This window comes from Nicotiana tabacum, chromosome 2 (genome assembly GCF_000715075.1).
Source record: "Nicotiana tabacum cultivar K326 chromosome 2, ASM71507v2, whole genome shotgun sequence".
Taxonomy (NCBI): Eukaryota; Viridiplantae; Streptophyta; class Magnoliopsida; order Solanales; family Solanaceae; genus Nicotiana; species Nicotiana tabacum.
Window position 1 is genome coordinate 109559998 of NC_134081.1, and position 13143 is coordinate 109573140.

General features: G+C 39.5%; 2 protein-coding genes across 2 annotated transcripts; one reads left to right on the plus strand and one right to left on the minus strand.

Moving 5' to 3' along the window:
* Positions 1-1178: 1178 nt before the first annotated feature.
* Positions 1179-6519, plus strand: LOC107812564 (protein VASCULATURE COMPLEXITY AND CONNECTIVITY-like). The gene is made up of 3 exons (XM_016637710.2): positions 1179-1309; positions 1594-1796; positions 2273-6519. Exons 1-3 carry the CDS (start codon positions 1211-1213, stop codon positions 2451-2453), a joined length of 483 nt encoding a protein of 160 aa, XP_016493196.1. The 5' UTR covers positions 1179-1210; the 3' UTR covers positions 2454-6519.
* On the minus strand, positions 4965-6535 carry LOC107812566 (STOREKEEPER protein-like). The gene has a single exon (XM_016637711.2). It carries the CDS (start codon positions 6452-6454, stop codon positions 5183-5185), a length of 1272 nt encoding a protein of 423 aa, XP_016493197.1. The 5' UTR covers positions 6455-6535; the 3' UTR covers positions 4965-5182.
* Between the last annotated feature and the right edge of the window lie 6608 nt (positions 6536-13143).

Here is a 13143-nt window from a genome sequence, read left to right on the forward strand (position 1 = left end):
CAAAATAATTTTTTTCCATAGTCATTATATGTATACAATACAACAACAACAACAACCCAGTATAATCCCACTAGTGGGGTCTGGGGAGGGTAGTGTGTACGCAGACCTTACCTCTACCATGAGGTAGAGAGGCTGTTTCCAATAGACCCTCGGCATCCTTCCCTCCAAGAACTCCCCACCTTGCTCTTGGGGTGACTCGAACTCATAACTTCTTGGTTGGAAGTGGAGGTTGCTTACCATCAGAGCAACCCCTCTTGTCTAATGAGCAAAAAGTGGCTTCTCGTACTGTCTAATCTTGTGGGGAACTGGCTTTTTAGTTGTATGAAAGCCTATAGATTCTTGCTTCTTGCTCAAGGAACACTGATGCTAGCTTGTGCAAACTACTTAAAATATTCTTGTAGATCTTCTTTTCTCCCTTTCGATCCTTTCCTTTTCTCTAGCATCGTGATCGTATTATTTTATTAATATAAGCTTATGAAATTGAGTAATTTAGATGAAATTATAAATATTACTAGAAATTTAGGATTTAAAGAAAATGGTTTTCAAGTAATGTACTTGGAGTTTATTCAGTAGGAGGGATTTATACTTTAATACTAGAAGATTTAAAATTAATAGAATTCAGATCTCTAAGATTTCAAATGACATGTTTTCATAAATTCAAAATAAAGAATGAAATGAATCGTGATTTGAGTTTGTCCTAAATCAAAATTAGATAAATTTACCAATTCTGAGGTGTGGAGGGTAAAGTAATTTTCTGTGTACCTTAATTTCAAAGTAAAAAAAGCAAATGGAAACACACCGATTTACATTTCATTAATTGATAGATGCCTAAGCCACATTATTCTTTACTCCTTAGCTGGTTTATACCCAACTTTTTTTGTATGCAATATAGGGAATCCCAACAGAAGGAAAAAGTAGGCAAAAAAGCACAAACAAAGCTAGCATTGTATGGACAAAAGAAGCTTTTCTTAAAAGCTACAGATACACTTTGGTATTATTATGTTTTATACCATTACTAAGAACCCATTTCAATAGATCTTACTATTTATACTAAGGTATATCTAATGTAAATACAGTTGTATCAAATTGCTTTTACTCTTTTCACATCCCAGAACTAAAGAGAGGGACTAACCCTGAAAACATACTACATTTTTCCTGTTGAAAGTCCTTGCCTTCTTTTTGTTTGAAGGTCCTAGAAGTTTATGAAAAAATGGCTAAGATGTTTGGTATTTTTGCATGCTTACTGATTGTGGCCTTAGACGCGATAGCTGGGATTCTTGGAATCAAAGCAGAAGCAGCTCAAAACCAGGTATATCTCCTCCAAACAGCAATGCAAGCATGACACATCCTCAAACCCCCATAGAAAAATTTGTGTTTGATCGTATCTGATTCTGTTTTGAGTTTAACTTCTTCACACTGATATAATAAAAGAACTTTTTTACCATCAGATTTACTACATGTAACTGTCCACAATAGGTGAAACTAGTTATTTGAAAAATAAGACAATTATATACTCCCTGATAGTAAATAAATATTTATATTATCAGTATATATAACTCAGGTTTTGTTATTGTTTTGTGGATATTGAAACAGGAAAAGCACCTGAGGTTATGGTTGTTCGAGTGTAAAGAGCCAAGTCATGATGCATTTGTACTAGGTGTAGCTGCAACTTGTCTTCTTGCAATAGCACATGTTCTTGCCAATCTTCTTGGAGGTTGCAGCGTTTGCGCTACTGATGATATTAAGAAAGCACCCCCAAGTAGGCAACTATCAATGGCTTGTCTTGTTTTTACTTGGTATGTCTTCAACCCCTTCATTCATCAATCCTGGAAAAGTACTTTAAAACCAATCTTGTTATTTTGTTTTGATTTACTTTGGTTATATTTGCAAGGAAATGCGGGAGGGTGTTAATAATTGATAAACTAACTCCACCTCAATATCTAGTTCAAGGGGTGAAGATTGCATAAAATTATATGAGCAAACAAGAAACAACAACACATTTCCTCCACTAAGTCAAGTGTTTGTTTATTTTCATATTTATTGGTATAATAATATCTTGAAGAGTTCCTCGTTGGGTTGGGGTAAAGGTAATGGATATTCAATCAAGAATATTGTCCATGATTTGAGGCAAACATGTTACCGTGTAATCAAAAGGACAGAATTCAGAAAATTAAACCTATCCTACTTTTTGACAAAACCATTGAGCAGAAAAGACTTAAAGAGTCAAAAAATGTCCCTACATGTTGCTAATATGCTTTCGGGGGGTTTTCAGGATCATAATGGCAATAGCAATGGGACTGCTTGTAATTGGGACGATGGCAAACAACAAGTCAAGAGCTTCCTGTGGGTTTTCACATCATCACTTCTTCTCTATTGGTGGAATTTTGTGTTTTGTCCATGCCATCTTTTCTGTTGCATATTTTACCACAGCTTCAATGATACTCGCCCCATAGTCCAATATTATGAACTTCTTTTCCCACGGCAAACCCTTTTTTAAGATTGCAAGTTCTTGATTTTCTACACATTTCATTTTTTTTTTTTTAGTTTCGTCTTCTTTCTTGGGGCTGTCAGATAGTGGAATATATTTTGGTAGAGTGAAACTCTCTGGCTTAGCCTATGATTGTGGATCGTAGTTAGAAGAATTAGTATTGAAGACTATTATTGATAATCAATGTTCTTGATATGTTTTTTGCTAAGGGCTATATCGTTGTTTGATTGAAAAATGTATATTTTTAGGCACTCTGAAAAATAATGTAGCCGAAAAAATGTATATTTTTTTGTATATATGTATATTATATACAAAAAATATACTATATATTTTATACATTTTACAATTAGTTTCTGCAGACCGGCCAATTCTCTATTTTGCTCGTTTAATTTGAGCATCACATGCCAATGCGTTTGGTCCAAAATGGCTTAGTTAGCAGAACAGGAGAAAAGGTCCATTGTCGCAACAACTTATGGTTTCTAAGTTAATATAGAGCCAGCCTCACACTTTCAGTTTTAAAATTAAAATATTCTTTTATTTGGTAATTTAAACTAAAATATTAAACCTCTAGAACTTATTTTTAGCCACTTACTCTTATTGATTATTAGCCAAATTTATCAGCTACACTGAATGGTCTTAACCATTTGATCATGCTCATTTTAAACTAACAACTCTCACTGGTAGGCCCTTATCATCAGCTTAAGAAAACAAGTAAAGAATATTAAAATAAAAAATTGAAACTCTAGAAGGAAAGAATAATTAAGAAATAGAAAATGAACCGTCAAAGGAAAGAATATAGAGCAAAATAAGCAGCTAACACACCAATATATTAGCCCATCCTAAAGATACTGTTATGACTAAGATCACACCAGCTGTATCAAGAGAAAATGTATTCTGATGAATTCCAAAGAATTGAATGAGTGCTGCAAATGCTACTCGCTTAAGCACCACATACTTATTTTAAAAGAAATACAGAATGATGCACTAAATATATGATTTATATAACAATAAGCTCCGTCAGAACAATCAAAGTTTCATGACTGCACATAAACGTGAGCATTCCAGCTATGAATAAAATCTAGGGGAACCAGAAATTTATACAAGGGGATTCAAAAAAATTCTAGGATGTCAAGCTGGAAGTCGAACCTATGACCCAAAGTAATTTCGAAAACAATTTACTACTATACTTGAATTCTTCTACATAACAAGGGGATTCAACAGCTCGGGTATAACCAAAAAAGATCATTTCTACTCTATTTACATAGTATAATTTTCCAGCGAATGAAGTCCAACACCTTTTAACTTAAGCAGCAGAAAAACTCAGCATATAAGATAAATGTGCATCAAGTACAACAACAATATCAAACCCAGTGTAATCCCACAAGTAGGGTCCGGGGAGGGTAGTGTGTATGCAGACCTTACCCCTACCTTGACGGTAGAGAGGTTGTTTCAGATAGGCCCACTGCTCAAGAGAGACATAAATGTGCATCAAGTAAATATCCAAATCCAGCAGCTGAAGTAAAAGTTTCAGCAAGCACCAACAAAGAATGGTGCAAAGTAATTCTATTGGGACAGAGGCCAGAGGAGAGAAGATGAAAGGGTGGGATGTTGCACCATAAATAGAATGAAGGTGGTGAAGTGAGATTAGATGGACTTATGGTGCTTAACGGAACAATTTGGATATCTAGTTTCAGTCTCCCGGGAAAAAGGTACGACAGACAGATATATAACCATACAACTAAACTAGGATGGCTGACATGAAAAAAATGCTACAACGGTTCCGTGCAATACAACTTACTTAAGGATAGAATGATTACATAATTGACAATATTATATGGCAGCAAGTGTCATCTCACAAGGGCTCAAAAAGTTCATAAAAGTCGACGAAGAACAGATTAAAAGAGACGTATGATCCTATAAAGCTGGACAATTCTTTTTGATAAGGTAAATTGGAAAAAGTTACAGTGCAGGTAGCACATATAGAGGATAAAGTGAGAGAAAATCGCCTGAGATAGCTTCGCCATGTCTTATGCAGACCTCCAAATGCACTGGTCTATAGGCTTCACAATACGATAACTGAGATTTTAACAGGGGATAAGATACACCTAATCTCACATGGAGAAAAGTCTCTTAACACCTAGGTCTTTTGAAAGCGATGTAGACCTAGTTAAGAACAAAAAAAAAATGGAAGAATAGATCTTTATGAGTGATGTAAATTAGTTGAAGGACAACCCAAGCTCAAAAACTGAGAAAAATACCATTTAGGTGTTTCTTTATCTGGAATAGGAAATGACAATTGAACTTTGTTCTGGTGGAATTTCTACTTCATCTGCTTGCTTCCACCATACAGATAGGATGCATGATTTGCAATATATAACGTCAATGTCACGAAAATTTAGGAATATGTATGCATTTCATTGCAAACTTTTCATAGAGCTAATCACAATCGAACAAACAGAGGAAGCAAAACTAAAGATCCCACATAAACCATTTCACTTGTAATAAAACTAAAGAAGCAATAACATGTACGAATAAACCTAAAAAGAAAATCTAACTTGCAGGATCAAACATAAGTTCATTAACACGAAGAACAAATTGTCTTGAGAGACAAGAATATATGAAACAAAAAAGTAAAAGCTCCAGACTCGGTACCTAAATGTTTGCATCAAAAAGAACAAAATAATCCATCAACATCTAGTTACCTCTCCTTGCATCAACCACCAATTTGTAATGCTCTCTAATCAAATCTAAGCGCTTGAGCATAATGTCATTTTCATCATCGTGCAGTTTCTTCCACTTCTCCTCCAACACCTTAGCCTTGTCACTACCAATCAAATTCATATTCTCCTTAAATATATCAACACCATTCGGAAAGATAGCAGACATGGCCGGCATACTAAAGGATGCAGCTAAATTTGGATACTTAGACCGAAAATCCCGTTGATCATCACCCTTTACCACAACATCCTCCTTATCTACCTCTTTTACAGCGGCCCGTTTCTCGTCTTCCTTAGGCTTCTCATCATCCTTCGGTTTAGTAAAGGTACTAACTTTAGCACTTTTCTTAGGTTCAGAAGTACTCTTCTTAACAACATCAACAGTCTTTTTAGCTTTCCCATTAGTGCCATTGTTAACATTCTCATTAACTCCATTAGTATCACTAGTTCCAGCACCACCCCAAATCTTCTTAGAAAACTCAAACATTAAATAATCATGAGGTTTAGAGAAAACAGGGTCGTCACTAATTTTCACATTAGTTAAAAATTTCTTTTTTAACCTTCTAAGCTTATCAGTAACTTGACTTTTTGAAACTTCAACTTGCAATTTCCCTTTAATAAAGTCATGAAAAGCAGACATATCAGTTGCATTTGGTTCAGAACCTTTTTGGGCTTTGAATTCAGCCATACCTTTGAGTATAGCAAGCTGATCTTCATCACTCCATAGCCTGCTAGGTGTAGTAGCAGCTGATTTCTTCTCCTCAGAAACCTTACTATCTTCTTCAGAAATCTTGGGCTTTTTATTGGGCCTTGATTGTTTTTCTTTTTGGGCCTGTTGTTGTTGGGTTTCTTGAGGCCTCTTGGAAGTGGGTTTTGATGGGGATTTTGCAGCGGATATACTGGGCTTGACGGTGAAGTCGGAAGCAGAAGGGGAAGGTTGGGATTGACCCGAATCGGAATCGGAATCGGATCCTGACCCATCTTCAGTTCCGGACTCAGAAGAAGAAGAAGACTGAGGTTTGTTTTGTGGGGTTTGAAGGGGTTTTTGGGAAGTGGGTTTTTTTTCAAGAGGAGGGGCTGTTTTGGGTTCTTCTTCTTCTTCTTCACTTTCTTCTTCACCAGATTCTTCTTCTTCGGATTGCGCTTCTTCTTCTTCTTGGGATTCTTCTGCTTGTTGTGTGTCCTGTTCTTCAGAAGAGGAAGCAGAAGGAGGCTGGTCTACTAAGCTAGATTTGCTTTTGGGGGCCATAGTTTTAGGAAGAAAGAAGAGAGCAAAGGAATAGTAGGAGATTTTTGGGTTTTGGCCGTCAGCTGCCTTTATAAAGGTGAACTTGTATTGTATAGGGTTTTCAACTTATATGCATGTCAAGGTGCTAAAATTAAAACGCGTGAATATGTGTATTAAGGTTAAATATTTGAATTTCAATACACATCTGAATATTAAAATGTGTATTAAAATCTGAATATTAAATAATTAAAACTGTTTGATTTTTAATATTTGAATATATAAAATTTACCTTTATTTGAAAATTAATAAACATAAAATTCAAATAAAATACTAATTAATCTAATATTTTATCAATAAAATATATAATTTTTTAAAATATGATAAGATAGTTGCTGGTGGTAATGGCTAATAATAGTGCTTCTGAATGCCGACTAAAAGCGGTGGTTGGAGGTAGATTTGGTTGATGGTGGTAGTTTAGGGTAGTAGCTAGTGGTGATTGGTAGTGGTAGCTACTTTGATTGAGGATGGTGGTGGTGGGTGGTGATCGTTAATAATAACGAGTGTTGGTGGTGGTAGTTGTGATAGAGGAAGATGGTGATGGGCGGTGGTAGTTTATAATGATGGACAGTGCCAGCTATGGTTGTTGATGGTAATGGGGTGGTTAGTTGTAGTAGTTGAGGTGGATGAGTGTTAGTTGTCATTGAGAATGGTGATGTTGAGAGTGGTGGGGATGGTGGGTGGTGGTAGTCGACAATGGTGGCAGCTATGATGAGGTTGATGGGGCGGTAGTTGAGTATAGTGGTGGTGGACGGCATGGTGGTAGTTGATAATGGTAGGCGATGGCGGTTGTTAATAATAAATATGGATGATAGCATCTTAATAAAATTAAGTCTCTGTTACAGATTTTAATCATACAGACCTATTCAGACTCATTAAGTGATTGTGAAATAAAAAAATAAACACACTTAACGATTAAGATCTGAATAATTAAGATTCGGATTTTAAAAATAAATACACTTAATGTCGGAAATCTGAATAATTAAGATTCAGACCACCATTAAATGCAAACAAATGAGGCCAATATTTTTATCAATTACTCACTCCGTCGAGGATTCGAAAAATACTTAGCATACATCTAGTGCACCACTGCACATGTTCCTTTTATAATGTAAAGTTTACCATAATACGTAGGAGTAATTAAATATGTATTTTATCTTAATTTATCATTTAATGATAACAAACTATCACAATTTAATACATGCATTGTGCTTGTATGTGTTAGGCTGCCTACATACCTACGTAGTACTTTCTCAAATCCTAGTTGACGTGGGATGCTTTGTTCATCAACGTGTCTTTATATTGCATTGGATAAAAATTATACTATTGCTTTTAATGTCAAGAGATTGTGAGTTCGAGTCACCCCAAAAGCAAGGTGGGGAGTTCTTGGAGGGAGGAAGCCGAGGGTCTATCGAAAACAGCCTCTCTACCCCAGGGTAAGAGTAAGGTCTGCGTACACATTACCCTCCCCAGACCCCACTAGTGGGATTATATTGGATTGTTGTTGTTGTTGTGTAGGATAATTTATTGCTTTCTCTATCAGTTGCGCGATCTGAACCTATGTGATCTATCCATCATTATTGTATAGGCCAAAATCCGCCTTAAGTATATTTAGCATAATGCGACATTAAGGAAAAAGTCGGTCGAGCTCGAACAGGAAGAGGCAAGATTCGTGGCCGAGATGTCAACCATGACCAAGGTCGTGCATCGTGTAAAGAATAATGACCGCTAGTTTTTAAAATAGGATATTAGAGAGAATATTCTCTGCACTTATACTATTAAGGTTTGCTAGGGATATGTGTCAAATATATAAGGAAAAAAAAGGGAATAAGGGCATGTAATATTCATTTGATAGGAACATTTTTCAAAGGAAGATTCTCTCTCTGACAAAAATACAAAGATCACTTTTTTTATCAAGATTCTTGCTCATATTATTTCACACCTTTTTACCAGATCCGAGGATTGATCAAAGAAAATCTCGGATCTATCTGTCATTCATCATTGTCATGAGAAATATTCGTCCAATCCATCCATTATTGGGTGAATCATTCCTCATATTTACTTAAATGCATTTATTGTTATTTATTGCTAGTTACATCTTCATTATTACTCACTCTTTAAGAATATTTTGTACTTATTGTCATCAACCTTTTATGGGATCTGTCCCCATCTCCCACACGTTTTTCAGATTTGAATCTAGAGTTATTAACTTTAACTAGACTTAACCTATTATTACTTAAATTTAATAATTTAGCCGAAAGTTATACTTTTTGGTCGAACAGTTTGGGGATTTTGTGGGGATTTTCTAGTTAAGTCTTTTAGTTTCTTCTAGATCTACAATCGACACTGGTCACTAACGTAAAAAAAAAAAGAACCTTTTTCTCTTTACATGCATAGATCTAATATGGCAGGAGAAGAAATAATGAGAATAATGAGTGACCTCCCAACCAACCTCATGATCATCATCCACGAAAGCTCTGAAGCAGTGGACGAGGACACGACGCCTAATGCCTCTTCTAGGCGAGGTGGATCACCCCTCCCCACTGCAACATCACAAAATCTCTTGGTAAGACAGCCTCCACATCCGTGGGATGGCAGGCACCACCGGCGATAAAGAAGCTCCTTGAGGCCTGGCTAACCGATACACTAACCCGCGTCTTTCATAAGCTCGCTCGGGACGTGGCCGCAGAAAATGCGAGAACTTGTGTTACGCCACCAGTGGACGAGCAACATGATCAACCTCCTCCTCCTCCTCCCAAGACGACAGGTATTACTCACAATGTTGTTGACAATGCAGGTGACGACACTCTCACGGCCATTCTGAAAAGGATGGAGGAAATGGAAAACTAGAACAAGGCACTTCGGGACCAAATGAGAGAACACCAAGAAAGGGTCGATAAAATACCGGGCGCTCCTAAGCTATTTCCGAAGAGAGATTCCGGTCGGTTTATCGAGCAGTCATATAGTGATAATGTTGCCCCACATGCCATATCAAAGACCTTTAAAATGCCACCCTATCTGAAAATATACGATGGCACAACCGACCCCGAGGATCATGTGACCCACTACGTCACTACCGTGAAAGGTAATGACCTTGCCAAGGAACAAGTATCCTTAATTCTGCTACAGAAATTCGGCGAAACCTTCACGGGAGGCGCATTAACCTGGTATTCGCAACTGCATGCACGTTCCATCGAAACCTTTGAGGAAATGGTTGATAAGTTCGTAACAGCCCATGCCGGGCCAAGAAGGCTGAGGCAAGAGTCAACAACATCTTTGCTATCCAACAGTCTCTGAGATAGGGGCTAAGGGACCTCCTCGCCCGTTTCAACCGAGTAAGAATGACCTTGCCCAATGTATCGGAAGGGATGTCGGTAGCGGCTTTTCAAAACGGGCTAAGCAGAAATGGTTTGAGGGCGACAAGAAAATTATTAAGTCAGCTTATGAAATATCCCCCAACGACATGGGACAAAATACATAACGCATATTATGCCGAAGTTCGAGCAGACGAAGACGACCTCAATGGGCTGACCCATCGACTGACCTAGGTGCAAGCAGAATCCAGAAAAGATCGAAAAAATGATATCAGAAGAGACCCCGTGGCCTCATGACCAAATCGGGAATGACATCTCCCATACGTCAGAACCATCGCTGCATCCTCATCCCGCCATGAAAAAGGCCCACCCCGATCAAGGACAGGGATTCACCAGAATGAGAGAGGTATGCTCCCTTTATTATCCGCTCGCAATTTTTGTGTGTCACCTACAGAGATAGTCTACGCCTTGAAGAAGCTCGGACCAGAGGTGAAGTGGCCACAAAAGATTAGGTCAGACCCGAATACCAGAAAATCAGATGCCCTATGCGAGTTCCATCAAGAGCGAGGACACAAAACTGAAGATTGCATCGCCCTAAGACAGGAGGTCATAAACATGCAGCGACATGGACACCTCAAAGAATTGTTGAGCGGTCGGGGAAGGACCAACTTTGCCAGGGGATGCGAACAACATCAAGGGCCGCCAAAACCACCCTCGCCAGCCCGCACCATCCATATGATCATCGGTGGCGGGGATGACGCTTCCATCAACAGTGTGAAGTTCACCACAACCCACAAGCTCAAACGGTCAATCACCCACAAATGGTATGATGAACTCGAAGAAAGTATCATTTTCGATAAGTCAGATACTGACGGTTTGGCTTTCCCTCACTATGATGCTCTCGTTATCACTTTACAAATTTTAGTTACTGACGTTAGACGGATTATGTTAGACGATGGGAGCGACGCGTGTACTATCCATCCTCAAGTACTCGCACAAATGAAACTCGAGGACAAGATTGTGACATGCTGCATCACACTAACATGCTTTAACAATGCAGTTGAGCGAAAATCCGGCGAGATCACACTCCCCGTCTTGGCGGATGGAGTCACTCTAGAAACCATATTCCACATCATGGACCAGGGCATGACATACAACGCCATAATAGGGCGACCATGGATACATACCATGAGAGCCATCCCCTCCAGCTTGTACCAAGTCATCAAATTTCCAACTCCATGGGGAATATTCAGTATACGAGGGGAACAACGCACATCCCTAGAATATTACCACATCGCCCTAGACTGTACGACTACTTAACAAAAAAAGAATAAAGAAAAATAGGCATAGCAATCAACAAGGTCGAGGTCGGTATGCGAGGACGTCATCAGAGACCCCGACATGGTCGAGGCCACAAGATCGACCATAGAGGACCTCGACCCCGTTCAATTAGACGACAACGACCCCAGCAAGAAAGCTTACATTGGCTGCAAACTTCAAGAACCGGGTAAGTTTCATGAATTTTTAACTGCTAACACAGACTTGTTTGCTTTTAGCCATGCAGATATGCCAGGTATCCCAAAGGAAATCGCCACGCACAAACTGAACGTCGATCCACTCTACCCCCAGATGTGGCAGGTTAGGCATAAGTTCAACTCCGTAATTAATGATGCAGTACGCAAAGAAGTGGAAAAATTATTGGAAAATGGCTCCGTCGGGGAGTCGAAGTGCCCCCAATGGGTCGCCAACATAGTCATGGTGAAAAAAAAGAATGGCAAGTGGCGGATGTGCATAGATTTCATTGACCTGAATAAAGCTTGCCCCAAGGATTCATTTTCATTACCTCATATCGACCAACTCATCGACGCAACGGCCGGGCATGAGCTACTAAGTTTCTTGGATGCCTAGTCGGTCTATAATCAGATCCTCATGGAGGAAGAGGACCAGAAAAATACCACCTTCATCACCCACCAGGGGACGTACTGCTATAGGATCATGCCCTACAGACTGAAAAATGCGGGGGCAACTTACCAAAGGTTGGTGACAAAGATGTTCAAAGACCAACTCGGCAAAACGATGGAAAGAAGATCATCTCGACCACTTGAGAGAAGCCTTCCGCATACTCAGGCAATACGACATGAAACTGAACCCTGAAAAATGTGTATTCGGCGTGGCCTCAGGAAAATTCTTGGGTTTCCTAGTGTCGCAACGAGGTATCGAGGTCAATCCAGACCAAATCAAGGCCATCGGTGGGATACCAGAGCACTTAACCACCAAAAAATAGGTCCAGAGGTTGACTGGCCGTATCGTCGCCCTTTCAAGGTTCATTTCCCGATCCTCCGATAGGTGCCATAAGTTTATCGGCGTACTCAAAAAGGAGAACGGCCTCCAATGGACCTTTGAGTGTGTCCAAGCCTTGAAGAAGTTAAAGTTGTACTTGTCCTCGCCACCGTTGCTTACAAAGCCAGAACCGGGATAGCCCCTCTTGTGTCCGAAGTAGCTGTGAGCGCAGTCCTGGTCTAAGAAAATAAAGGTACGCCATCTCCCATCTACTACATTAGCAAAACACTAGTCGATGCCGAGACAAGATATCCCCATCTTGAAAAATTGGCTCTGGCCTTAGTCGTAACTTCACTAAAGCTTAGACCGTATTTCCAATGCCACCCCATCTCGGTCGTCACGACTTTCCCCTTAAGAAGCATTTTACATAAACTCGAGCTATCGGGTAGGTTGGCCCAATGGGCCATCGAACTGAGGGAGCACGATATAACATATCAGCCGCGAACGACAATAAAGTCACAGGTCCTCGCAGACTTCGTCGCCGACTTCAGTGCGAAAATAATGCCTGAAGTCGAAAAAGAAGCCATCCATGCTTCTCACCGAACACAAGACCTGTGGGTCCTCTACACCGATGGCGCGTCTAATGCGTCAGGATATGGGTTGGGACTCGTACTCGAAGTCCCAACAGGCAAAGTGATTCGCCAGTCCATAAGATGCCCGGACATGACTAACAACGAGGCTGAGTATGAGACCGTAATTGTAGGATTGAGACTAGCACTCAAATACGGGGCGAAGCAGCTCAGATTGCGCTGCGATTCTCAACTCGTGGTCAACCAAGTCACATGGACTTTCCAAATCAAGGAGAAAAGGTTACAAAAGTATCAGACCGAAATCTGCAAGCTACTACCCGAGTTTGGCGAATGTCAACTTGACCAGATTCCCCGAGCATAGAACACTAAGGCGGACGGCCTCGCTAAATTAGCCACAACCACCAAAAATGTTACAATAGGAGAAAGAAATGTGGTCTACCACCTCAACTCGTTGATAGATCAAATCGAG

Excerpts from the sequence above, each read along its gene's own strand:
- LOC107812564 (XM_016637710.2), top strand. The coding sequence starts at position 1,211 with ATGGCTAAGATGTTTGGTATTTTTGCATGCTTACTGATTGTGGCCTTA. Across the intron at positions 1,310-1,593 it reads CAGAAGCAGCTCAAAACCAG|GAAAAGCACCTGAGGTTATG; the intron begins GTATATCTCCTC and ends ATATTGAAACAG. Across the intron at positions 1,797-2,272 it reads GCTTGTCTTGTTTTTACTTG|GATCATAATGGCAATAGCAA; the intron begins GTATGTCTTCAA and ends GGGGGTTTTCAG.
- LOC107812566 (XM_016637711.2), bottom strand. The coding sequence starts at position 6,454 with ATGGCCCCCAAAAGCAAATCTAGCTTAGTAGACCAGCCTCCTTCTGCT.